This window comes from Fragaria vesca, linkage group LG3, assembly GCF_000184155.1.
Source record: "Fragaria vesca subsp. vesca linkage group LG3, FraVesHawaii_1.0, whole genome shotgun sequence".
Taxonomy (NCBI): domain Eukaryota; kingdom Viridiplantae; phylum Streptophyta; class Magnoliopsida; order Rosales; family Rosaceae; genus Fragaria; species Fragaria vesca.
Window position 1 is genome coordinate 15,121,394 of NC_020493.1, and position 26,243 is coordinate 15,147,636.

The 26,243-nt window shown below is 38.3% G+C and overlaps 4 protein-coding genes and 1 pseudogene across 4 annotated transcripts in view; 3 read left to right on the plus strand and 2 right to left on the minus strand.

Annotated features, from left to right (window-relative positions):
- LOC101306710 (1,4-alpha-glucan-branching enzyme 3, chloroplastic/amyloplastic-like) overlaps positions 1 to 3,288 on the plus strand; it is a 10,040-nt gene extending 6,752 nt beyond the window's left edge. The window contains exons 13-21 of the mRNA XM_004295794.1: positions 341 to 412; positions 565 to 669; positions 1,060 to 1,137; positions 1,342 to 1,452; positions 1,729 to 1,809; positions 1,900 to 2,004; positions 2,240 to 2,325; positions 2,474 to 2,528; positions 3,001 to 3,288. Coding sequence (XP_004295842.1) covers positions 341 to 412; positions 565 to 669; positions 1,060 to 1,137; positions 1,342 to 1,452; positions 1,729 to 1,809; positions 1,900 to 2,004; positions 2,240 to 2,325; positions 2,474 to 2,528; positions 3,001 to 3,033 — 726 coding nt within the window. The 3' untranslated portion in view covers positions 3,034 to 3,288. The remainder of the gene's footprint in view (positions 1 to 340; positions 413 to 564; positions 670 to 1,059; positions 1,138 to 1,341; positions 1,453 to 1,728; positions 1,810 to 1,899; positions 2,005 to 2,239; positions 2,326 to 2,473; positions 2,529 to 3,000) is intronic.
- Positions 3,289 to 4,582: 1,294 nt separating this feature from the next.
- On the plus strand, positions 4,583 to 9,175 carry LOC101293962 (cell differentiation protein RCD1 homolog). The gene is made up of 9 exons (XM_004294368.1): positions 4,583 to 4,870; positions 5,938 to 6,009; positions 6,266 to 6,355; positions 6,502 to 6,544; positions 6,693 to 6,799; positions 7,551 to 7,646; positions 7,788 to 7,978; positions 8,072 to 8,141; positions 8,776 to 9,175. The coding sequence occupies exons 1-9, from the start codon at positions 4,718 to 4,720 to the stop codon at positions 8,887 to 8,889; spliced, it is 936 nt and encodes a 311-aa protein (XP_004294416.1). The 5' UTR covers positions 4,583 to 4,717; the 3' UTR covers positions 8,890 to 9,175.
- Positions 9,176 to 13,843: 4,668 nt separating this feature from the next.
- Positions 13,844 to 16,038, minus strand: LOC101306999 (annotated as a pseudogene).
- Positions 16,039 to 19,918: 3,880 nt separating this feature from the next.
- Positions 19,919 to 23,075, plus strand: LOC101296187 (ribonuclease 3-like protein 2-like). The gene is made up of 5 exons (XM_004294376.1): positions 19,919 to 20,539; positions 20,656 to 20,811; positions 20,933 to 21,309; positions 21,897 to 22,443; positions 22,713 to 23,075. The coding sequence occupies exons 1-4, from the start codon at positions 20,162 to 20,164 to the stop codon at positions 22,069 to 22,071; spliced, it is 1,086 nt and encodes a 361-aa protein (XP_004294424.1). The 5' UTR covers positions 19,919 to 20,161; the 3' UTR covers positions 22,072 to 22,443; positions 22,713 to 23,075.
- A 90-nt stretch (positions 23,076 to 23,165) lies between these two features.
- On the minus strand, positions 23,166 to 24,786 carry LOC101307291. Its single transcript, XM_004295795.1, has 3 exons — positions 24,678 to 24,786; positions 24,488 to 24,571; positions 23,166 to 24,334 (listed from the first exon to the last, which is right to left on the minus strand). The coding sequence occupies exons 1-3, from the start codon at positions 24,784 to 24,786 to the stop codon at positions 23,166 to 23,168; spliced, it is 1,362 nt and encodes a 453-aa protein (XP_004295843.1).
- Between the last annotated feature and the right edge of the window lie 1,457 nt (positions 24,787 to 26,243).

The window sequence follows — 26,243 nt, forward strand, 5'->3', positions numbered from 1 at the left end:
TTCCGGCGAGATCGACTTTGTTTGAAGTTTTGGGTGATCTCACCGGAAAACCGGAAAAGAATGAACTCGCCGGGGAGGGAAAGTGATTGGGGACGCTGCTGGAGTCTTCTGGGGTGGAGGCACGCCGTCGCTGGCGCCTGAGTGTGGAGAACGGACGGACGTCCGCACTTTAAGCCGAGTGCAGACGGTCCGCTTCACATCCGGCCTGTCTATATATATATATATCTATATATATTAACATTATTGAGTGGACATTCATAATGTTAATATATTTTTTCCTTGATTTACACCTTTTCCAGTCCATTAAGTAAAGATTCATTATGTTCAACCCACTCTGCAGATTGTGAGCGCATTAATGGGCAACAAAAACTATGCGGATAAGATGCTCATGTATGCTGAAAATCATAACCAGGTATCAACCTTTCAGTGTCTTACCCATCTAGAACTCTATTGAAATACTCTAGGCTTACATGCTGAATTTGGTAATTTGGTTTTTTTTTTTTTTTTTTTTTGGGGGTGTGTGTGTGTTTGATGTGACACTTTACCCTATGATCTTGCAATCAGTCAATCTCTGGAGGGAGATCCTTTGCTGAGATACTGTTTGGTGAAATCAGGGAGGCCTCTCCTGACAAGGAGAAATTATTGCTCCGAGGTTGTTCCTTGCACAAGGTATGCAATGTACCAACAAGTATAAATATATTTTCATTATCTTGGTAAGCAAATTCTAATTCCAGATTTTCTCCATTGTTCTACTTGCATATACACTCTCACGCATGTATTTGCTCACACATAAATATTGCGTCGTCATTGTTTCTGGTATTGTGTTGTAATCAGCTTTCCACAAAAGGATTGAATAACTAGTTATCTTTATGCAAGTATGCTTAAATTCGAATCTGTCTGAAATAGGTGCAGTTTGTAGGCAGTACACTCTATGTAGTTTAGGAAACACTTGCAATACATTCATCATGTAGCGTATGCATAAATGATTGTTGCGCTGTAATTTTCAGGACTTTGTTCATTCTTATCATTAATATTTTTCATTTTTGGGCACTGAAACAGATGATTAGATTAATTACCATGACAATTGGTGGCCGTGCTTATCTCAACTTCATGGGCAATGAATTTGGGCATCCAGAGGTGAGGTTACTTGTCCCTACAAGTTCAATAATTGTATTTGTTGACAAATATATACATCCCAGTGATCCCACAAGGGAAAAATAGGGCCATGCTTGTGGGTTCATAAGGGTTTGGGGCCACTCCATTCATTGCCAATTGGTTTTGGATGTGAACCTTAGATTACTTCATCAGTATTCAAATGACTAATGATGTCTCATATACCAGAGGGTTGAGTTCCCAATGCCAAGCAACAATTTCTCGTTTTCACTTGCCAAGCGAAGGTGGGATCTTCTTGCCAATGAGGGATTGCATCGCGACTTGTTTGCCTTCGATAAGGTATCAACTCCTAGCAATTTGTTTTCATCATACTACTTTACATGCTAAATCTTGTTCTAGCTGTTGGTGGAAGTTGCTATTAGATTTCTAATAATTTTTTTATCTGTTCCATAAATGCAGCTTCTTTAATTACTCTGTTCACTCTTCGTTGTAAAATTAATTAGTCACTTCAAGTTCCTATTATCTGGGACTTTAAAAGATTATTTGTTTTTTTGAGTGAGGAAAAACATTTGTTGACATTAAAGCGAAATGATTTCCACCTTTCCTTTGTCATAGGACTTGATGAAGTTGGATGAAAATGAAAGAATACTTGCAAGAGTTTTACCCAGCATTCACCATGTGAATGACAATAGCATGGTATGGTGACTCTTCCATTCATTTTATGTGCTTCCATATGAGAAAGAACTTTTTTGTTTACTGATCAAGATACACTTTTGCTAATTACAGGTAATTGCTTATATCAGAGGGCCTCTTCTCCTCGTATTTAACTTCCATCCAACAGATTCTTATGAAGGATACCAAATAGGTGTAGAAGAAGCTGGAGAGTATCAAGTAGGTTATGGCAAACATTATTTAGTACTTCTTTGTCAGATATATAGTTCCAAATCTTAATTTTGTATGTTTTCTTTTATATTGGTGTGCTGCAGTATTTTCGTATGGTTTCTTTTATATTGGTTATGAACCAAGAAACTAGATAGTCTAGTCTTACGCCTCTGTGGATATTTAATGTATGTAACAACTCCGATGCTTAAAGAAACTGAATGTGTTTGGATTTTTGTGACCACAGCTTGTACTAAATACGGATGAAAGAAAGTACGGAGGTCAGGGGCTTATGAAGGATGACCAATATTCTAGGACAACTACTAGTCAAAGGTAATAACCAATCTTGTGTATCTTCCACTACCCCAACTTTTCTTCTGCTTTACATTTCTACACGTGTTAGCATGGAATGTTGGTTCCTTTGAACAGTTCTTTTTGTTTTCAACTGTCAATTTAAGATCTCTGTGTTTGGTTTTTACAGAACTGATGGCCTCCGAAACAGCTTAGAAGTTCCTCTGCCTAGTAGGACTGCCCAGGTTTGTAAATCCCTTTAGTTTTTGTTTATCAGTATCTTTCTTTTCTTCTTTTTTGGGATAAGTGGCTTATAGTTTGGGTATACATTTTTACTTGAGATGACTAGTGGATAGAAGATTATTCTGAACCACTAAGACCAAAAGAATAGACTTCTAAAGAACTCTGAATTGTTTTAAATTGCAAATAACCTCATAAACTGCTACTGTATTTGATTTGCTGTAGTCTATAAATACATATTAAATGAGGTGTTCTGTGACCTAAGAAATAAAGAGTTCGAAATCTTAGCAAAGACTTTAGATCCTGATTCATATTGAGGTTTGTGCTGTTGTATTCTCAGTCCTAAATACCCTTGCTTTTTGCTCTGTTGTTTCTAGTATCACTAATACATCTGGGATCAAAAGGACCAAAATCTTTGACAACGTTTGTGTTGATGAAGTAATACACTGATATATTTTTTCTTGATCTCTGTTGCAGGTTTACAAATTGAGTCGGATTTTAAGAATATAAATAGTTCACTCTGAAATAACCTGCATGCAGACTTCAAAGAATGAAACATAATACATCATGAAGCTACATAGGCTATGTAGTTAGTTATTCAGCACTTCCCTAAGTGGTGTGATGGGAAGATCATATGTTAACAAGGAGATTCAGAGGTTTGAAAGGTTGTTGCTTGGTTTATCTAAGCGTCGCAATTGTCACGGCTGTTCTTTTGGAAGAGTTGGGACGATCTGATTTCCCCCCGAAGTGCACTCACGGAACTGAGGTATCAGCAAAATGTTTCAAGTAGGACTCTCAGAGGGGATGGGCACATGAGATGAGATATTGATGCCATACTTGCCCTTTGTTGAAGTGAAATTCGATCCTCGCTCCTGACTGGGGACTCTATATTTTCGGCGGTAAAAGGAAATACCATGCAACATGTATACAGTAGGCAGGTGGTATTATTTTAGGTACGACAATGAAAATAGGGAGGCATAAGAACATTGTTGATTGTTATGGCCTTCTCCCTTTTTGTATGAAATTGGAAGCTGAACAGAAGCATTTATAGACAGCAAGAACAATGAGGAATTTGAGGTGTGTGCTCCTTTTTATTTTGTTAAATTTCTTTGTGAAATTTAAACTTGAAAATAACAGTACGAAACTTATCACTGATTCTCGAAATTTACAACCGTAGCAGGAAAATTATTACCCCCTCTACAAGTGTGAATATTTTCACTTCAACTTGGAAACAAGCCTGGTACTTGTTACATCCAGCAGTTTTTCCACTTTCCTCGGGGAAATGAAATAATAGCAAACTAAGCCAAAACTGATCAGCCGTCTATTAGTTTGATACATTCGGCTGAGCAAACGAATTTCGTTTACATTGATTTTTGTAGAGTTGATCATTATTTGGTTAATTTAGCTTTTGAACGATTAAAATTATAATATATATTGACAAAAATATCTAAATAAGAGAAAGTCCGGATGTACACGTACATACTAGTTCAGACGTAAGTTTTTTTCAAACTGATATCTTCGAGAACAAAATACATCCTTCCGGCCCCCTTTTTTTCATGGAAAGGTAGCATTTCCGTTCATTCACATTTTGACAACAAGTCTTTTTGCTAAAAATGTAAGTTCTTTATGTTTTCTAAACTTGTTCAAAACGAGTATATTGTCAAGCCAATGCTATATGTTATCCGTGATTATGGTGTTTGTAATCTACTTCTAGTATGCAGCTTTTCGTCCTTAATTCAAACTAATTCTATACCTTAGCAACAATCTTGACCATAGAAATAGACATAGAACATAGAAATTAACTTGGAAGGATCTTGCAGTCTTGCACCCACAAATTTAGGAATGCCATTTTTTCTTTTCAGACGACAAAGTATTCTACATAAATGGTCAATGCTCTAAGGGCACCGTTTTACCGTCCAAGGAAATCGCAGTCCTTTTTCGTAAATTGGTCATAAGTTACTCGCTCTCAGTGGCGCGTCCACGCACTTTCTCTTCAAAGCCTTTTCTAGCGGAAATGAGGTGTCATAACCCAGCCACCACCACGCGCATCTTAAATACGTGGCTCTCCACACAGTCCTATTCATCGTCTCTCTCTCTCTCTCAGAGCAAGCAAGCAAAACTGGTAAAGCTCACAACCGAGAACATTGCTCTCTTCTAATTTCGAAATGGCGAGTCCGCCCTAGTCGCTTTCTGCATGTACGCGCCGTTTGGAGGTCCGATCGGTTCTAAACCTACCGCCGCCGCCGCCGGAGCCCAACCCGACCCTGAAATGGCCTCAGCCGAGCAGTTGGTTCTCGAGCTCAGCAACCCTGAGCTTCGCGAAAATGCTCTCCTCGAACTCTCCAAGGTACGACTCCTCTGTCCACACAAGAACCCCTCAAGTTAGGGTTTTTCATTTTGTCAGGGTTTTGAGCTCTGAGGGTTTTACTGTGTAAATTTTGGGGTTTTGGGAGTAACTTGAATTCTACTGATTCTTAATTAGGGTTTTGATCCTTTACTTGTATTGTGTTTATTGACTAGCTTATGTGATATTTTGTGAGAAAGAACTTCCAATATGGTTAGTGCAAAAGTGGAAAGCTGGAAGCTGTATTGTGTTTTACGATATTTGACATATAGCATTGGAATTATTGCTACTTTGGGAAGTATTCAATTTGCATTGGAGGTTAAGAAAATGGGTAAATAGATAACAGAGAGGAAAATTGAGGAATTTACTGGTCGCAGCTACTTAGAGGCGGAGGTTTAGGTTAGGCACTTAGTCTTTGTCCTTCTTTGAACTGAAACAGAGAAGAGTGGGACAGAGAGGTATCGAGGTGAAGGGTGTCGAACTGCGGGTTTAAGGGTGGGAGGTGGCACCTCTGTGGAGGGAGTTTGTATTTTTTTTTGTCAAGTGAATGGAGAGGTGAAGGGTGTGTGCGAATTTTTAATTAAAAAGAATCTATCAGTACACGAAACTGTTGTTTCATCAAGTGACTTTTTAGACAAACAGCATATTGTGTGAACTCTTTTGAAAGAATTTACAGCCTGAGGGAGGCTATCTCTTCCCTCTTTTTTGCACTGCCTCTGTAGCACCTTTTATGAAATCGCTTCCCCTGTCCGATAACTGATTGCCTCAAATGAAGTGGAATACTGTCCCGAGAATGTGAAGTAGAGCCATACATTAGGAACATACATGTTATCAGTCTCACATATTGTGGAACTTGTTATATGTTTTAAGGGGAAAATGAAAATATTTACTATATATACTTCATATAGGAGCTAAAGAGTCTTTCTTTATCTACTTTTAATTCTTTTCGTGCTGCAAGGAGAATTGTCTATTATTGGTTTCAATTTGATTGTCATATGGATACTCTGTACAGGTATCCCTATTTAACTTTTTTTTTTTTTTTTTTTTTTCATTTGGATTTCAACTTTCAGAAGAGAGAACTGTTTCAAGATTTGGCTCCATTGTTATGGAATTCTTTCGGCACTGTTGCTGCTCTGTTGCAGGTATGTTGGTACCACTTCGGCTATGTGTGTTGCAATTTACTTGTTTCACAAATTGTTTATCCACAATGTTGACATTATCACAGGTGCTTTACCATGTTTTCGATTATATTCTTACGTGTGGAATATACCTTATGTCCAAGCATGGGCATTTGCATCATCATGTAGATTTTTCCTGCTTAAAATTCAGTAGTAGTGACTCTTGTGTGTGTTGCTCCCTGATGACAAGCTCTCACTCTGGACATCTCTGTATGTACAGGAAATAGTTTCAATATACCCGGTTCTATCCCCACCAAATCTAACTCCTGCCCAATCAAATCGTGTTTGCAATGCGCTTGCTCTTCTTCAGGTCCATTGCTGTCACCTCTTCAATTATACATCTTCTCATTATTTGTGCACTTGTATCATGAAGTACTAGTTATCTTCCATTTGATGGATATTTTATTCGTTGTATACTCTTTTTTGCTTCATATTAAATTTTTCATCTTACTGTAGTGTGTTGCGTCACACCCAGACACGAGGATGTATTTCCTTAATGGTAAATAACTTTCATCCTTGTACATTCAAAGGACTCAAATTTCTTTACAAACACTATTACAAACAGCTCACTGAAGCTTATTCTGTCATGGTCTATTAGTATTCCAAGAAAGGATTATTTTGTCTTAGATTTTATCTTTCTTTTGCAGCTCACATACCTTTATATTTGTACCCTTTTCTTAATACAACAAGCAAGTCAAGGCCGTTTGAGTACTTGAGGCTCACCAGTTTAGGTGTCATTGGTGCCTTGGTGAAGGTATGCTGTTCTTATTTACTGAACTGAACATATATTTGTGTTTTTCTTGGATAATTTGATATATGATGCATGCAATGTCGTTAAATGACGAGCTGGTGTAGATGTGTACTTTGATAGGCTGAATGGCACAGAATTCGAGACTTGTATTTAGTATTAATCTACACAGAATAACCCCTGATGCATGCCTTAAGTAGATGACTTTCTGGTGTTTTTGCTTGCATAAGTAGATCTAAGAATGAATCTATTTTAGTTTGTCATCTAATCAAATGGAGGGGGTAAAAAGGGTGGAAATAAAGACCTGTTTCATATATCTGTTTAGGTTTTAAAGTTTTAAGGGATAGTTTTCTTTACTATATCCATCAGTTGTTAAAAAGTTACGAGTACCACACATTTTGCTCTAGTGAAGCCACCTAATCTAAAATTCTTTTGAGTGGCAGTTCCTAGTGATTGTTAAAACCCAAGTAAGAACATATTTGATTCTGTAGTGGATATGTATATGCCTTGCATTGCATGCTCTTCCAGTTTCTTTAATCGCATATCTGCTTATAAGAGTTTCTTTCTCCATATACACCTTTATGGTGCTATGGTGCCGCTCTTACTCTCACTCTTTGAACATGCACATCTAATACATGAAGAGGAGAACAGTGTTACTGTAACTTAGATCACTTTGTTGCAGAAACTTATTCTTGAGCATCTTTATTCTATTTCTCTAGAAAGAAAATGACGTTGGCTCTTGCCTTTTCTTTTCCAGGTTGATGACACAGAAGTGATCAGCTTCCTTCTCTCAACAGAAATAATTCCCCTGTGCCTGCGCACTATGGAAATGGGCAGTGAGTTGTCAAAAACAGTTGAGTGCGCTCTTCTATCTTTTTACTTTTCACTCCTTCAGTAAATTGAGATTTACAGCTTAATGTATGCTGGGGTGTTGCATTGCCCCTTTTCTGTAATAAGACATTTAAATTACTGACAATTGATCTTCTTCTGGCAGGTCGCCACGTTTATTGTTCAAAAGATTTTGTTGGATGATGTGGGCTTGGATTATATTTGCACTACAGCAGAGCGGTTTTTTGCAGTAGGTCGAGTGTTGGGGAACATGGTTGCATCACTTGCTGAACAACATTCATCGCGTTTATTGAAACATATTATCCGCTGTTACCTTCGATTATCCGAAAACCCAAGGTTGCTTTATTGAAAATCTTTTACTTCTTTGTTTCCTGGAATCTCTCTTGTTAATGATCTTAATAAAGTTTTTCATGGGTTGTTATCATGCAGAGCATGTGATGCTTTAAGAAGTTGTCTTCCTGACATGTTAAGAGATGCTACCTTCAGTGTTTGCCTTCGTGTAAGTACTTCATCCATACCTATTCTATTAGTTTCATTCTTAAACTTAGGTGAATAAAATTAGCCTGCTTCATATTCAGATGAGACTTGTTGGTTTGCACATCTTCTCTGGTACTATGGTAGTATGGTATTTGCATTTCCCAAGTCAAATTCCTATATTTAACAACTGGAATGTGGCCACTCTGAATAAAGCATGTTTTGTGTGCATATTCAGATACATGTCCAGCATGATTATTATTATTATTATTATTATTTTTCTAGGTGATTGTCAAATGGCTACATGCCAATGACCCTTGGCTTATTTGTGTGTTTTAAGTATCAGTTTAAAATAAGGTCTATTTTCTATTTCTGTTTCATGGACCAAATGTATTCTGTGATATGTAGAACAATGTCCCACTTGGTTTTCAGTTTTGAAGTTTTCAACTTGTTGACACTCATATATATGCCCTACCAAACACTGACCATAATCTTTCACTGAACAATATATATGGTCTTTAACTCCTTTTTCTATTTCTGTTCGACGGACCAGGTTAAATTGTACTGTCTTCAGTTACATGCAACTCTTTGCTGTCTAAGTGTCTATATCTACTGGTTTACTTGGGCCGATTTTTTGACTGTGGTTTGACTAATTTCAGGAAGATCAAACTACAAGGAGATGGCTTCAGCAGTTGCTTCACAATGTTGGAGTTAGTCGGGTTCCTGGGCTTCAGGCTGGGGCAGGGTTTGATCATATGATGATAAATCAATAGCCCAAATTAACAACCTTGATTTCTGAGTGCCATCTGGTGCTTATGCGTCAGAGAGGGCTGCATAGGTCTTTCTTATCTAGCTAAATGCTAATTGGCAAATTCTATCACTGTAATTACAAAATGTTGCATCTGTAACTTGGGCTTGTAAGGTTTGCTTTGCCCACGTATGACATTTCTGGAAGTTGGGTTTGTTTTTAGAAGAAATCAGCCCTCACCATTCTACCATCATGTATTAACTCTTCGATTTGTTCAGTTCACAATCCACGAGGCCAAGTTATTGTGAATCAAGTCTCCAATTGTGTTTTACTATCCGTACAAAGTACTTTTGTCCCGCTTCTGCTCTCAGGTTTCTATACAGAAGAGGCAACTGTCGGAATAAATTGAAACAATGAGCCCAACCTTTTGTGATGAGATTGATAATGCTGAATGCAGAGGTCACTCTTGCACGCCCCGGAGTGCTGGAGAGGTCATTCTCCTGCTCGCCCCGGAGTGCTATAGGACTTTGTTGAACTTTGTTGTTTCATCTATATTTCTGTCAATCAACAATGAGATATGTAGTGATCAATCTAATACACTATCCGCTCTGTGCTCTCTCGCAGAAAACCCTAGGAACCGCCGTTTCACTTTTCTTCCTGTCCGGCTGCGCCTCGGCGGCGGTGATGGTGTTTGGCCTCGCCGGTGCTAGAGTAGTGCGGTCGGATGGGAGTTGTTTGGCTATTCTCAGGTCAGGAGGCAGGGGTCGGGTTTGTTCGTCGCTCGTGGCCTGGAGGTGTGACTAGACTGTGGTGCGGTGAGGGGTATGGAGACGGTCTCGCCGGGGTTCAGAGTCAGATCTGAGTGATGGTGTAAGGCGGTGGTTGTTGACCCGGTTGGCGGCCGCGCTCGATGGATCTACTCGGTTCTGGTGGAGGTTTGTGTTTCGATCTGGTGATCTGGCTTGGGGTGGGCCCCGTTCGGTTAACGTCGCTCTTGGGCGGTGGAGTCGGGAGGGGTGCTGGTCCGGCGGTGGTGTTGGCGACGGCGGTGGTGGTTGGGTCGGTCACTGGGGGCTGTGAGGAATGGTCTTGGGCCGCCTCTGTTTCTTGGGCCTGGGTGTGGTTGGTAGAACTGGAAATTGGGCTAGGGTTTCCTTGATGGGTCCTAGTGGATATTTTAGTTTTTTAATTATTGTTTTAATCAGTAATTAGACCAGGACTGCTTGCGGGTCTAGAACATTTTTTTAGTTATTGTGCTCTGTCCTTTACTTAGGTGTTTTGATACTCTGGGATATCCCCCTCTGCGTAATGTGATCATGGAGGTAGTCAAATAATGATAGATTGAGGCTTTGTTCCTTCCTCTTTGTGTTTTCGGTGGCTGGTTACTTGTCTCGTTTGCTATAACAGGAAATTGATCATAGCGCTTCATCACATGGTTTTCAGCATAGAGATTGCTTGGTGTATACTAAGTAGGTTTACTAGGTAGTTTCACTTTCACAAAATAGCCACTACGGGCGGATTATGTTTATGTTGTTGTACTTACTATGAAGTTGTGATCAATAAAAATTAACCTTTTGGATAAAAAAAATAACAATAAGATATGTAGAAGTTTATGTTAACTTCATCTATGTAATTTTTCAACCGAATTGAACATTGTTATAGTTGCGATTGATTAGTTATGGACATGAGCTTCTCATGTTTGACATATTTGGTGCGCTTTTGAAATAGCTCACTAATTTAACAATTGTCAATGTTGAAGAAAATTTTCAGAACAAATATATTCAAATAAGTGGCTGTGAGTTTGACTCCCAATGAACTAGTTGTTGTAAATATGTATTTGTGACCGAAGAATAATAATATAGGATCAGTAATCGATAAGTCATCGGTCCTCACAAGAAGAAGGGCTCCTTCACTAAACGGCATGTTCGGCGCAGAATTTTTAAAACGGAGAAAACTTGACATCTGCAGATGCTAGCATTCCTGCACAAGAGCCACCACAACAACAAATAGTGGACAGAAAAACAACCCTGCATGGGGAGCATCTGATCCAACTCAAGAAAAAAAGCCCCGGACTAATCTCGAACAGTAAGCTCTAGCAACTGATGGTGAAATTACAAGAAATTACAATAAACATTATAAATTCAATATTAGAAGCTTGTTGACAATAAGCTGAGACGCATGTATCTCGCTCTCTTTAAGGAGATTCAAGCCCTTTGCGGAATAACACTGGTGCACCTAACTCTTGACTTGTCTCCTCCACAATATAACAACCCAACAATAAGTTGTGTGACTCACTTCAATTGACACAAATCGGAGGAACCCAGTGCTCCACCACAAGAACACCTTTCTTTGGCCGAAAAAACACAAGAGTCTTTTGGGGAATTTTGACGAAAAGTTGATGGGTGAATATGTTGTTGTAGTACATCTCTTCATGCAACAAATGGTGGTATATATAGGCTTATAGGATACTCCCTATAATTAATAGGGTAGTAGCCAATAGCCATAGGTTACAAGAAATAAAAGCAAAATAAATCAAGTAACTACCATGAGTTACACAAATAAATGTAAAACAGTTTTTTCAAAATAAAAACTGAAAGTAACACCCAAATAAATTCACCTAAAAATAATCTAAAATAAATTAAAATATTAAAATGTTAAATCAACTGTTGTTTTCTCCCCTTTCAATTTTCTGAGAGGTGTTCCGGCTAACTTGTAATCTTAAAGATTTTTCAGAAGTCAACCCTATGCAAATTGCAGTTGTATATGATTGTTGAATTCGAAGCACAAGTCTTGTAACTGAGCTTGGACTTCAAGAGAATCACAGGTTCTATCAATGAGTCGACCAGGAGATGATTCTAATCATTCTATGGCTTTGCTTATCTAACTAAGGTTAGTTTTTATTTAATTTGTATTGTTTTAGTCAGTTCCAATTCTCTGGTATCCATCTATGATATAGAATACATATATCTCTGACCTAGCAACCGTTTTGTTAGGGTTTATCGTGGCCGTTTGGTCTTTGACAAAATCTGCATCAAAAATGCCTAACGCTCTTGCTAGGTTTGGGAGAGCAGCCGTATATAGCCTCTCTGTATCCTCCTCCTTCAAGTCTTCAACCTTGGAGAACCTCTCTGATACCATCCTCGGCGTCGGGACCTATGTGCACAGCCTCGCCTCCGTTCTTGTCACCACAAGCATGCTCCTTGGCAAAGATCTCTCCTCCAATTTGTGGTGTGTGGGGCAAATCAAAGGTTGCGTAGATTGGTGTGTTTGGATCGCTTTCATTCGTGGACCGGCTCCAACCAAATCAAGCACAACTCAAAGCATGTGTGTTGAAGAGATTTGATCCTATTTTATTGTTTGTTGGGTGTTGTGTTGTGGACTTGTGGTTGATTTTGGTTGGGAAAGAAGATATTCTTCTCCGACGAAGTTTGACAACAACAAAACCAGGCTTCTCCCAACGAGACGACGTTCATGCTGATGACAAGCCACCGATTCCAACATACTTCAGCTGTGGCGGTGTGGTCGGTGTTTGAGTCATGGTTGACGGTCTTCAAGTGGCCTGCTTGGTGTCAACCTAGTGGGAACTGGGCTCATGTTTGTTACTGGGGCCTGAGTTCTAGTGGGTTGACCAAAGACAAAACATTTGGGCTTCTTAAATTTTGGTTTCGGATCTGGGATTCAGGTGGCTTTACGATAAAAATTTGGAACCTAAGACTTTTCTTAGTTCAGTACCAATTTTTTTCTTGGGTTCAATACCTACGAGGAACTATCAGGATTATTGATCAAAGGTTGTCAACGAGTATTTTAATAGATGCTGCAGAAAAATTTATTGTTAGTATTTATTAGATTACTCTCTCCCTGAGCTTACTCAATAGGTGAGTTGTATTATGTTTTATCGGTATCTCTTTCTAACGGCCCTGCAAAGGCGGGTCACTGTGTAATATGATTTGTGCTTATTGAATAAAATCGTTTGACCTCCTTTCATTTAAAAAAAAAAAAATTCTGGTATCTAAAATTTTCAAGGGAGGCATAGTTGCTCTCTTGTGGTTTGGGAGTTGGGACACATTTTTATTGACACTGTTGTATAATGTATATATAGCAGAACATTAAGTGAGTCTTGTATAGTTGTATGTAGCAATTTACTGTCAAGTAGAGACCTAAACTTAAGAGATCATATGCAAATGAGGGTCAGTATCAACAATTTTCATGTTTTACCAATTTACAATATCCCTGCTAGAATCGCAATCAAAAGCAGGTGATGAAAATGCATTACTCTGTCTCCTTTAGTTTCAACTATTTTCTTCTTTTTTGGTAATGCCCAAAGTTTTAGCTCTTGCTCAATCATTTTGAAAACAATCAAATAAATATGCCAAAATAGTCACCATGCCATCAAGGCATTAGCATGCACTTGATGCTTTGAAAATATTTTACCGCTGCTCATTCATCAAACATGAATGACACCGAAAAAAAAAAAAATATATGTTAGCATCATAGTAGTACCTTGATTTATTTTATTGCTGGCTAGTACCCTATGATAACTGAGAGCCTATTCGGCGCACCCGTCATCTCCACCGTAATTTTTTTTTTTTTTTGCGGGTCAAAATGGACGGTGGATACACCCGGGTGCGCGGCGCACCCGGGTGCGCTGTATAATTTTCAATGATAACTATCATAAAGAAATATGTATTATTCTTACATATACCATGGATAGAGAACAACGCGTATATGATAATATCATATTACTACAGTCAATATCTTCTTTGCAAATGAGCTACTTTCAATGCAATGACTAGTGCTACCTTATCTTTAATTTTGTCAAAGAATTGAAAATACATGTACCTCCATGACTTGTTCAGGATCAATGTGCCGCAAACGCCCTAAAAGCTTATGATGAAGCCAAGCACGGCGCTGGTATACAAACCAAACTTTTCATTGTCATCTTTATAATCTTTGTTGTCTTCTGCATGAGACATGTCATCTTAAGGGCACTTGTTCAGAGGAAACCCACACAACAAGTGCCCATAAATAGATGGATCGTCGAGTGTTTGGAGTTGGTTGCCCGATGGAATTCTCCCTCTCAAGTTGTTGTATGACAAATTTAAGTGAGACAAGAAGTTTAACGAAGACATGCTCTGCGGAATTTCGCCAGAGAGATGGTTGTGCGAGAGATCAAGAGTTTTCAACTTGGTTAAGTTTCCAATTCGTGATGGAATCTTTCCAGTTAGTTGATTCCTTGAGAGGTTCAAGGTACCCAATGCAATGAGACTGCAAATTTCTTTAGGTACTTCACCATCTAAGTTATTTGAGGAAAGATCAATGATTTTCACATACCTTAAAGTCCACTGAACATTTCTAATGTCATACTCGAGTTCTCTTCCTTTTGAGATAATTGTTGTCTCATAGTAATCAAAATAAGCATACCAATAACTTCCCAACTCAACTGTGATTAGAGAAGTCAGATTACTCAAAACATGTGGGAATGGTCCCTGAAAAGTTGTTATGACCAATGTCTAGGATCTGAAGCATTTGAAGACTGCACAATTGTTTGGGGATATGCCCGCTCAATAAGTTGGATGGCAATCTCATTATTTGCAAATCGTGTAGCTTTGATCCTATCCATGAAGGTAGCTTCCTGGTGAGTTTGTTGCCTCCAAGATCAATGTCCCTCAAACTAGAGCAATTTTGGAAGGATAAAGGAATTTCACCGCCAAAATTGTTGTTGTTCATCTTCAATATACTAAGAGAACTTGGGATGCCTAGGGAGCTCGGTATGTAACCCAAGAGCTTGTTGTGGGCAACATCTACAACCTTTACATCGTTCCAAGAACTCCATGCTAGAGGAAATTCTTCAAATAACTGATTATATCTTAGGGAAAGGACTGTCATATGTTGCATATCACATATAGAAGGTGGAATTGTACCTTCCACATGATTATCAGAAAGAGTCAACTACTAATTCAGGTGCATTACTAGGCAAGAGCTCAAGTATCCCTTCGAAATTATTGTGACTAAAATCTAAGTAACTAAGATGTGGAAACCTGAATTGGAATGGAAGCTTTCCCCGAATTTGGTTGTAAGATAAATCTAATTTCCGAACTTGGGAAGATATCTCCATGAACCAATCCTCTGATATTGTGTTCAAGATTCTAGTATTTCGAAGGGTGACATCGACCAATTGAGTTTGAGATTCAAGCCATAAGGGAAAGGCAGGGCCAACTCGACAATCTTTTATGTAAATTGTTTGGAGATTGAAAGGAGGAACCCAGTCGGAAGATATGTTGAAAATGAGAGTCATAGGTCGTCCTGTGCTTACTTTGAAAGACTTTAAACTGGTGAGATTTATGAAATGTGCTTTGGTTAAAATTCCTTGCAATTGGTTAGGTTTTTCTAAAAATGATCCGTCAGAAAAATGAAGCTCAATAAGCTGAGAGAGTTTCCCTATACTTTTCGGAATGGAACCATTTATACGATTTCAAGAGAGATCTAGGGTTTTCAAGGATGACAAGTTTCCAATGGATTCTGGAATTGAGCCATTAAGAGAATTGAAGCTGAGGTCAAGATGTTGCAAGCGTTTTAATCTTCCAAAGTGTTTGGTAATTAAGCTGACCTCTAAGTCCACAATAAGATAAATCAAGGTGTTCTAGAGGTATGAGGCTTGTAAAGTTGGAAGGCCAGCTGGAAATATTAACATTACCATGAAAATTGTCTGACATGTCCAGGACCAAAAGTGATGTTAAGTTAACCGATTGCAGGGAGTTTGGAAGGGTTTGAATTTGGCAATTAGATAAATGCAACTGTAAGAGTGAAGGAAGCATGTTGACATCATGTAGCCAACTTACTCCTGTGCTGAGTTCACACCTCCAAGATTGAGGTACTTTAGGGAAGAGAGATGAGAAAGCCAATTTAGGTTCTTGGAATAAGAACAATCACTCCCATCATGACATCTGAGGTCAAGATAGTTCAAGTTTGAAAGGTTACCAATAGAAGAGGGAATCATCTCTCCCACAAATGAAGTAGACATCGAACTTGAAAACCTCAAACTTGTAAGCTCTCCAATGAAATTGGGAATGATTGTATAGAAAGAATTGGAGCTAAGGTCCAAGTAACTAAGCTGTTTCAAACTAAGCAAAGCATGATTCAACTTACCCCACAAACAAGAATCTTTAAACATCATGTAGTTCCACTCGTCATCATAATAGGTGTTTGCATATGGATTACGGAGGTCAAGCTTGGCAACGTGACTAGTGACGTTGTTGCATGAAACTTGTCACACCTCAATTTTTGAAGGATAATTTCTGAAAATCTGGGCATGATATATCTCAAAATATCACTCCCAAAACCTACTCAATAACTCCCAAACTAAACTCAAATGCTGGAAATGTAAATGTCAATAAAACTCAACAACTGAGTTAAACATTACATCTCCTTATTTACAACAACTTGATAAGTTTAGTAAAAATGAAGACGCTCACATGAGCTTAAGAACAAACTGCCAAAATATACAAATAAAATGTATATCGTCTAAAACCCAGCCACTATGCTTCTACCTCAACCTTGTTGATTATTACCTACAGTTCTAACCCCTACACCATGAATTGGTGCACCGGGTTGTAAACAACAAACCCGGTAAGCTAAAAAGCCTGTATGAGTAACTCCCAAAAATAACTCAACCCAACATCATATAAGATAAAATCGGTAATTCCTGCTTTAGAACTTAGTTCAGGAATCGCCTCAAAACAATAAAATTTAAAAGAGAGTAAATAAGAAAACACAACAATTCACAAAACAATCAAAATCATAAATGAATCATGCAAAAAGGATAATACAGGAATTCCACTAAAAATCACACAAATAATATTAAAGAATCTCATGCATTAAGCATAGTTCAGGAGATACTCAAAACAAGGAAGTTAAATAACAACAATTAAGAACAATGTTAAAACCACATAACCAATACTTTTACAAATATACATGTACCCATGAGTCCTATATACCAATAAGGTATCTCCCATGATCTACAACAAACACATGTACCCATGAGTCCCAGATATTAATAAATACCACTCATGACCTACAACAACAATTTATGTACCCATGAGTCCCAAATACCTTAAGGTACCTCCCATGACCTACTCCAATAGACGGACTAGAGCTCTATTCCTAACCGTAACCAATCACCCGGCCAAAGGCTTGGAACCCAGTTTGACTGTCCAATATCATATCACAAAATAATAATAGCATCATAACAGTAATCAATCACCCGGTTAAAAGCTTGGAACCCGGTTTGACTATTTAAACAACAAATCACAATAGAGTAGAATCATCATAACTGTAACCAATCACCCGATTAAAGGCTTGGAATCCAGTTTGACTATCTAAACAACGGATCACAATAATCATATAATAGGAAAACTTGTTTTATCTTACCTATGAGCCGTTGGCGATCAAGCTCATATATTTAAAAACAAACAATAGCATATTCTTTAAATTCAACATCATCATCATAATGACCATAATAATTTGGTCCAAATGTGAAACTTGGTGAGATTTACTCACCTAAATACTCCCGTTGTGTCTTCACAAAAACACAAGGAACAAGCTCACTAACAACTCCATAAGATACCTAATTAACACAATTAATAACCTTAGTAACCATTCAAACTAAAAAGTAACACTTACCCTCTTAACCCAAAACTTAAATCGAGGGTTTGCCCAAAAAAGACAACTTTCCAAGGTCGTCGAATTTAACGACCTAAAACTGCTGCTTCTAATTCTCAAACTTCCAAAGTTCAAAACCTCCCAAAACACCTATGAATAACATTGAACCTAGCATGCAATCCTTACTCATAACCTAGAATTTCCACAACTGAACATGCTCACAACAACAAGAGTTAGCTAACCATAGAAACTAAAGTTACAACACTGCCGGACGCGCTGCCATGCGCCACCACATGCGACGGCAAGTGGGCCCCACGCACCACCTCATCAACTTCAAAATCTAAGCAAACTCCCAACAACAAACTTGTAGATCATATCAAATGGAACACTTTTCATACATGTGGCCAAAAGCAATTCAGCCGGAATGAGGCCGGAAACGTTGCTAGAAAGAAACAAGGTGCACTTCGAACTCAAAAGCTCCACGCTTCGAATTGGGCTTCAAGGCTGGTATCATCATGCTTAGAAGAACAAGAACTTCCAGGAATGGGTAGCCTCAAACCTCGATGTCACCGGAAACGGTCGGAGCTTCACCGCCAGCGGCAGCAGTAACTTGCGGGCCTTGCTGCGCCATGCACAGTGCTCCAACGATACCAAGCACGCCCAAATCCGTCTTCGGATGGCCGAGTTATGGCCGGAAGAAGTTTGAGGGTGAAAATGGAGACGGGAGAGAGAGAGAGAGAGAGAGAGAGAGAGAGAGAGAGAGAGAGAGAGAGAGAGAGAGATTTTTCTGGAATTTTAGGGTTTTTCCAAAAATAGATCCCACCACTTTCTATTTATATACTTTCCAAAACCGAAAACTAACTTTCTCTGACCGTAACTTTCTCATATGACATCCGATTTACGCGTGCTGCGTCTCTACGAACTCGTATCGCCAAACTCTACAACTTTCATGAAGGAAGTTTTCGAAAATAACTTACGGATAAAAAGTCAACTCTTGACATTTTAAAATAAAACATTTTCAACAAAGAAATCTCTCGAACACCTACGCTCTTCCTTCGAACCTCAAAACACACTAACTTCTAACTCGAAAATTCTCAAATAAAATTAGAAACTAATATCAAAATTCCGGGGTATTACAAAACTCCTCTCCATTGATAGCATCGGTGACCCACCCAAGAAGAAAGTCTGCCAAAAGGATCAGTAAGGTCTTGTTTGAAGCTGAGAAGCGCCGGTCTCTCTTCCTCTGTGCATGATTCCACTGTACTACTAGTTTTCAGGAACAAAGACCCCAGAAATAACCAGAGCAGGAAGTGAAGAATGAGTCGAGAGATAGGGTTGAAGTAAACACAGATATCCATAATTAATATATTTGAGGCTTTTTTAGTTTGTTGCAAATGCATGAAATATGATGCTGGGCACAACTGAATATGTAGCGAGGAGACTGCAAAGCTAGAAACGCGAGGTGAGGACTGAGGTGTCTAGATATATTTTCAAGTCCTCATTCTCAACCCATTTTACAAGTTAATTGGCTCACAAGTCCTCACTCTTGAATTAGCTTAGAAAGATTGGTTGTCCAAAAAACAGTGAAGACTTTGAAGAGTATGAGTCTCCAACCACCAGCGTCTCCATCGGTCCTTTCTTGCATTGGACTTTTCTCTAGTAACGCGACGTTTAACTAATTGATAATTTCTCTTGCACCGGAAGAAAAGCTGGAATACGAGGAAATTAATATGTCGAGCATAGAAATTCTATCAGTTTGATTATTCTCAAGTCTCTACACAGTTGAATTTGTATTGTGCCGACCAAATTACATCATGTCTAAACAGACAAATTGACATATTATTTAACTACTATCATTTTGTTTCCATTAAAAAAAATATAAAAAAAAATATAAAAAAACTAATATCATTTCGTTTTATTTCTGATCTCTTGTAAACAAGTTACTTTCATAATCCCCGAGCACCACAATGAGTTTATTAATGAAGAGGTTCTCGTTTAATTTTAATTTTGTACAAGAGGACTAGCCATAGATGTTTTGATACGTTACTAGTTGTTTTCAAACTACTTCAATGAAAGATGCAAGTATGTGTCTGTTATAGTTTAGTATTTTCCTTTCTTACCAAAAAAAAACAAAATTTCTTCAAACACCTTAATTCTAATTCTGAATGATCATGACTAGTGACATTTTTCTAAATTTAAAATCTTTACATTATTGTACCTTACAGAGAAAATAAAAGGAACATGTTGTCAAATAATTGACTCAAATAGGAAAACCAAAAAAGCATAGGCCAATCGCCAACTGCCAAGGAGGAGAAAACATGCTTTAAGTACTGATGAATGATGATCGTCCCACTCAAAGCACAGAACGGAATCCAGGACCAAAAAGAAGATGGGTCACAAACCAAAAAAGGCGGGCAGCCGGGCACTGAAGATCGCGCTTCATATCTTGATATGATGATCAACAAACGAATGAAACACAACGCGCGCAGATATATTCCTTTTGTTAACAACAATCAAGATATTCTCCCACTTCCCACAACCTTGCAGTAGTTCCATACTAAACATTCCAAACCACAAACCTCGATCTTCTCAGATTCAAAACATTCGAACTTATCAAACCGACCAGTCTTCTTTTCAACATGAACCCCCACTTAAGCATGAAAATCTTCACCCCAACACACACGCCACCACCATCCTCGCCGGAAATGAAACAAGCCGTGGCAGCCGTGGAGATGATCGTAGGCTACGTATTCAAGAACAAGAGGCTTCTAGAGGAGGCTCTCACCCATCCCTCCCACCCCGACGCCGTGTCGTATCAGCGGCTCGAGTTCGTCGGCGACGCCGTTCTTAGCCTCGCTATAAGCAACTACCTCTTTCTTGCTTACCCCAGAATTGACCAAGGCGACCTCACTTTGCTACGCTCCGCTAATGTCAGCACCGAGAAGCTCGCACGTGTCGCCGTACGACACGGGTTTTTCCGCTTCCTTCGCCACTCTACACCTGTTCTCAATGATCAGGTCAGTCTTATTGCCATTCTATTTATATTCTCCCTATGTCTTTGTTTTGGTAAGAGTAAATTTAGTGTTTATTTTTGGAAGGATCATAGTGTTTGAGAGATGCCTTTGAATCTCAGGTTAGGGAGTTTACTGAAGTGGTCAGTGGAGAAGTGGAAACTCCACTTGTATATAGAGGGTCTGTAAAAGCCCCTAAAGTTCTTGCAGATATTGTGGAGTCTGTGGCTGCTGCTATTTATGTTGACTTGAATTTTGATCTGGAAAAACTTTGGATGGTATGTACTTGAGCTTCTTTTAACTTAATATGAAAAGGGTTTAAGAATTTGTCAAATTTTCGAGTTTTGAACTATTTTAAATTACAACCTGTCAATTCTAGTTATTGCTGTACATTTGCAGATTTTTAGGCATGTTTTGGAGCCTATAGTTACTCTCAAAGACTTACACCAACAACCTCAACCTGTGACAAAGTTGTTTGATGTTTGCCAAAAGAACGGGAAGCATGTCGACATCAAGTATTGGAGGGATGAGATGAAAGGTATTGCAAGTGTGTATGTTGATGGCAAATTTGTTGCCTCGGGTTCTTCTGAGTATAAAGAAGTTGCCAGGGTCAATGCTGCTGAGATAGCTCTATGTAAGTTGTCAAAATTGATGCGCATGGATGATGTGTCGATTGAAGTTATTGCTGAAACTGATGGGTCATTTCATATTGAAGAAGCAAAAAATAAGTTGTATCAGCTTTGTGGGAAGAAGAAGTGGCCTAAACCAGTCTACAAGTATGATTCTTTACTTAACTTGATGGATTCTTTACTTAACTTGATGGATTTAATTTTGTTATATGCTTTCTATTTTGTCCTGTTCTTTGTAGCCACTGCACTAGATTTTATTGCTTGTTAAAGAGGCTTGAAGTAAACACAGGGGAGTTATAGCTTGGTGGCTCGAGTATTGTTCTTGTATGGTATAAAAAAGAGAAAATTAGATTAAAAAAAAAAAAAACCGAGTACAAGAGCAGAGTACATATTGCTGATACTTTTTATTTGTAAGCAGGAGATATTATGATCGATGTTTCTTTCTTTTGCTCATCTTCAGTTCATTTCTAGTTCAACTTCTCTGCGTCTTTAATTCATTCCTGGTTTAATTCATCTGCCTCTTTTAGGCCTGTTGATATTCTAGGTATGAAATTTTTTTTTGTCCAATTTGTGTTTGGATTGGAGCTACTGTAATTCCTATGTGTACTTGATTACTTGGATTCAATCTGTTTCACCAACCTGCTTAAATCTTACTGCTTTGCTTTGGTTATGTATAGACCTTACTTTGCTTATATAGGTGTAAAAAACAAACCTTGTCTATCTTTCTATTGTAGCATCAAGCAAGATGAAGGCTCTTCACATGAGAAGAAGTTTGTATCGACGGTTCAAATTGCAACTATTGAGGGTGTGGTTTGTATGACGGGAGATGAAATGTCGAGAAAAAAGGATGCAGAGAATTCTGCAGCTTCTTGGATGATCCGTTCTTTGCAAGAGTTAGATGATTACTAATGTGAATGAAACACACCAATTTCCTGTAGTTCATCGTCTTTTCAGACTATTACATCACAAAGGCAAGTCTAACAGTTCAAACCCATCAGAAAGGCCTGCCAATGGAATCCATCAGTTTAACATGGAAAGAAAAAGATTACCTTATCAACCCCTGAGCTCTACTCACGACGGCCATCAACTGAATTGGTGTTTCATTTTCAGTTATGATTGTGGCACGCAGAGATATATGGAGGGTGTGTTGAGATGACATCGTGATGGGGTGAAACTCATACACGACTGATGCTATAATTTTTTATGTAACAGACGAATAATCTTACGAGAACAACTATGGGTGTTTCATGCACGAGTGTTTGGTTTCGTCCTTTCGGGCGTGTAAGTTTGTACCATTTGGTTTGTGCTTCTGTTTTTAGACATTTGACATGTTTGTAGGATAGATCCGATATTATAAAATCTAGTATCTAATGAGCACCATTTTCTTGGCTACTTCTAGCTAAAGTAAAGTAAATAGAGTAGCCAATGATGCACTTTTTGCTAATGGTGCTTGCTAGAATGCATAGATTTTGTAGACATGCCTAATATTATTTTAGAGTGTTCTTACAGTATGGGGTTTAAGATTAATGTTCCCCTTTTGTATTATGCAGATTCGTTAATGGTAATGGCATGGCGTGAGAACGAAATAGGAGGGAAAGTTATAGCAGAAAGCCAGGAATTCGAAGGAAGTGATATTACGCTTCACATATATAAGCATCGCTAAAACTTGTTGTCTTAAATAAATATTTATTATCTTTTATGTTTATTATGTTTGCTTGATGACTTTTATTTTTCATTACCTAGCTTAAAGATGTTTAAATGAGTTATGTCGTGTTGGTTAGCAAGTCTAAATGACACCGTAGAGGTCATATATAGATTCAATTTTCGTCATAGATTCAATTTTCACTGATATATGTAACAGTGCTTTAGGTTAAGGGTTTCTAATATTAAACATTCTAGGTTTCTATGTATGTTTCATTTTTAAGAGCAGGAAGCAAATCATACTAAATTGTTGTTGACATTTGAGTGTTTGATACATGAATAACTACAATCCTACCGGTTCTTCAATTTTCAGGAGTAGAGTACTGTCCGAGAAGTTTCATGGCTTCAACAAGGGTTTTCCTGAACCTGACCAAGTTGATCTTCATATTCTGGCCATCAACGTAAACAGCCCTGGCAGCCTCATAGCCCTTGGCGAATATAGACATGGGATCAGTAATGACTGGGTGATCCGGACCATAGACATCAACAAGTGAACTTTCCTCTGCTCTAATCTTGTACTCCAAGTATTCCAACCCCAATCCACCTGCTACCGTTTCACCATAATAGGCAGCCGAAGCCCAATCTAACCCCAGAGGTACTACTTGCACTGTCACTGCCTTGCTTGGCAAGAACACTGCATTTGTAAGGCCAGCCCCATGAGCTCCAACAATGACACTGCACGAGTTCACCAACCCGGAAAATGTGTCCAAATTTAAAGTCTGATTAGGCGTTGCAGCAATGACTTGAAAGCCTAATGCTTCCATCATTTCCACCATTTTATCTTCATTCAGAAACTCCCTTGTTCCGCGACGAGATAGAAGCATTAGCACCGGCTCTTGCCTATTCATCTCGGAGACATGCTTCATTTTCAGCATAAATGACTCTCTTAGGAATTGCTTGAAATCAAGCATGGAGTACCCTCCTGGAATTTCTGTATAGTTCAGAGCTAAGTTATCATGATATCTGAGCCCCAATATAGCTCCTGGAAAGCAGTGAACACTACCATTGTCAACCGGATTTAGAACATCATGGCTCGACAACTGGGATAAAACTCGACTGTACTTTTCCACCCACCAAGGCTTAAAGTCAGTTATGACAAATTGAACGCGGGATTGAAAGTGGTAGCAGGTGAGGAACAAGGGGATGATGATCTCATTCAACTCATGAAATACGTTTCCTGTAAAGCCACCTGAGGAGAAGATCACTGCCGGAACTTGGTGGATAAAATCGCAGGATGGTGGAGAAATGTTACCATGTAGTATTCGTACCGGTGTGACAAGCTTCATTGCAGTCTCATCCTCTTTTCTTGCATATGGCTTAAGCTTGTATTCAGATTTGGCTTCATAAGAAGGTATATAAACTGTTGATGCATTCTTGTCAATGATGACTGGTTTATTAGCCAAACACTGTTCAAAGTGAAGATCAAAGTGGCAAGATAACCCGGTGGTGTCTAGCTGAACTCGATCTTTCCCTGCAGTATGCATCAGTGTAAATTAGTATTGATCCTCACCTAAAATACAGAACCAAAATACCATTTTTGCAACTATGCTACTTAAGAGTGACATGTACTTGAAGCACGTAAATGATCAAAATGGTCATGAGTCATGATTAAGGAGGACTCTACCTCTAACTAGTCTTCTGAAGAGAAGTCTCAGAGATTCTTCCCCTCCAACGCTTCTATCATCCCAATTGGACAGTTTGTACTTCCCTTCAATTTATAACTCAAATTAGTAAATTCAATGGCCAGAGAAGGAAGGATAAACTGCAATCATCACATTAATCGGTTTAATTAGAGAAATGATTTGCATACTTACATGTCTCAAAGGGGCTTATGGTCAATGAAGCATAAAGCAAACCAACTGTAAGAAGGAGAATCATGATCAAACTTGCACCAAGCATCACAATGTTCGCCTCTTTGGCCATCCTTCAACGTTTCGAAATTCCTTTTCAAAGATATTTAAGTTTTGTATGACATAAACTAGAAGACCTGCTAAGTAATCTGTACACGTTTTGTAGTTTAAGCTGTTTAAGTGCATATCAGAATTTCATCGATCCATATCAGAATTTCATCGATTCAAAGACTTTGCGAGTCGTCTTCTGTTTCACATCGTTAACCTGCAGCCATCAAGTTGTTTGATTCCTATTTGTTTATAAATTATAATACTTTCTATATATATATGATACGCAACATGAGCTACGTTTCTTAACCAATTTGTTTTTGCACGAGTCGTATGAATATATTGTTTGTTTGTGTAATGGTTGTGAGCTCATGGTGTTTTTATCTCTCTGTTGATTCATTCAGCTTTATAGGCATCTTTTACTTCTTCTTAGGTTCTTCGTAAACTAATACTTGTAATCTAAGAATGACAATTAAACTCGGACGATAGTTTCATTACCTCACATTCCACACCAAGAAGCCTGGAATAGATACCGGTACCATTTACAATTGCACAAGATAGAACGACTAACTTGTACCCAAACTGTTTCTCCAATAACCCTTAAATAGATCGAATTAATAGTTGTGGTAAACGAATCTGTAATGGATCCGATTAACAAAGAAGCAATTATATGCGATTATTTCAACATATCATTGATAATGATAACCGAATCCATACCCTAGGCTGAAACCTAACCCAACTTAAAGCTAATGGCAATGCATGGTGTAGAGAAGGAAGGAAGTAGACCTTGAAGATAGAAGAAGGCAGACAGCCGACTCAATAATCCACATTGCTCCATCAATCTCCATCAGGGAACAGGTTGTAATATCGACATTAGTCCTCAAGAGAGATACAAGGCTCGATATGGTTCTAGGAAATCAACATTGTGCCCTCAAATGCTCAATGGTTCCAGGAAATCCCCATATTTTACTCTCAAATGCCTTGCAGATTCTTCTCAAGTCTTTGACAACAATGGTCTCTGGATTACTGGATTAGTAACCCTCTTTTGCATAAATGACGATGACCAGGTTCATCTTTGCGATAAGCCAACGATTTGATTCATCTTCTTTCTAATACTTCATTGACATAGTCAATATGTAAGTGTAAGGTGGAATATGAGATTTTAATAAATTAAAGAAAAAAGATAGTTGCTTGGGTCTAAAAAGAGTGCGGTTATTGAGACCTCCAAATTTGCTCAGTATACATCTTATGTTCTTTACACCTCCTTTTTATTTTAACTACAAACATTTGCTCACTAGACCTCTTTTTAAATTCCTACAATAACTTTAGGTATGTTATTCACATATATCTTGATAATTTACTCATTATACCTCTTATTTATTCTCTAGACCTCTCATTCTTTTAATTTTTTTTTCTTTTTACATGCTACCATCGAGACCTCTATTCCTTGATTTTTTTTTTCGTTCAAACCTCTTTCACGAC

Bases quoted from the DNA above. Each gene is read 5' to 3' on its own strand.
- LOC101307291 (XM_004295795.1), bottom strand. From the start codon at position 24,786: ATGGCCAAAGAGGCGAACATTGTGATGCTTGGTGCAAGTTTGATCATG. The intron at 24,572-24,677 runs GTAAGTATGCAA...TATAAATTGAAG, and splicing joins CATAAGCCCCTTTGAGACAT to GGAAGTACAAACTGTCCAAT. The intron at 24,335-24,487 runs GTAGAGTCCTCC...TGCATACTGCAG, and splicing joins CTTCAGAAGACTAGTTAGAG to GGAAAGATCGAGTTCAGCTA.
- LOC101296187 (XM_004294376.1), top strand. From the start codon at position 20,162: ATGAACCCCCACTTAAGCATGAAAATCTTCACCCCAACACACACGCCA. The intron at 20,540-20,655 runs GTCAGTCTTATT...TTTGAATCTCAG, and splicing joins CACCTGTTCTCAATGATCAG to GTTAGGGAGTTTACTGAAGT. The intron at 21,310-21,896 runs GTATGATTCTTT...TTTCTATTGTAG, and splicing joins TGGCCTAAACCAGTCTACAA to CATCAAGCAAGATGAAGGCT.
- LOC101293962 (XM_004294368.1), top strand. From the start codon at position 4,718: ATGTACGCGCCGTTTGGAGGTCCGATCGGTTCTAAACCTACCGCCGCC. The intron at 6,545-6,692 runs GTAAATAACTTT...TTTCTTTTGCAG, and splicing joins GAGGATGTATTTCCTTAATG to CTCACATACCTTTATATTTG. The intron at 7,647-7,787 runs GTTGAGTGCGCT...TTCTTCTGGCAG, and splicing joins GCAGTGAGTTGTCAAAAACA to GTCGCCACGTTTATTGTTCA.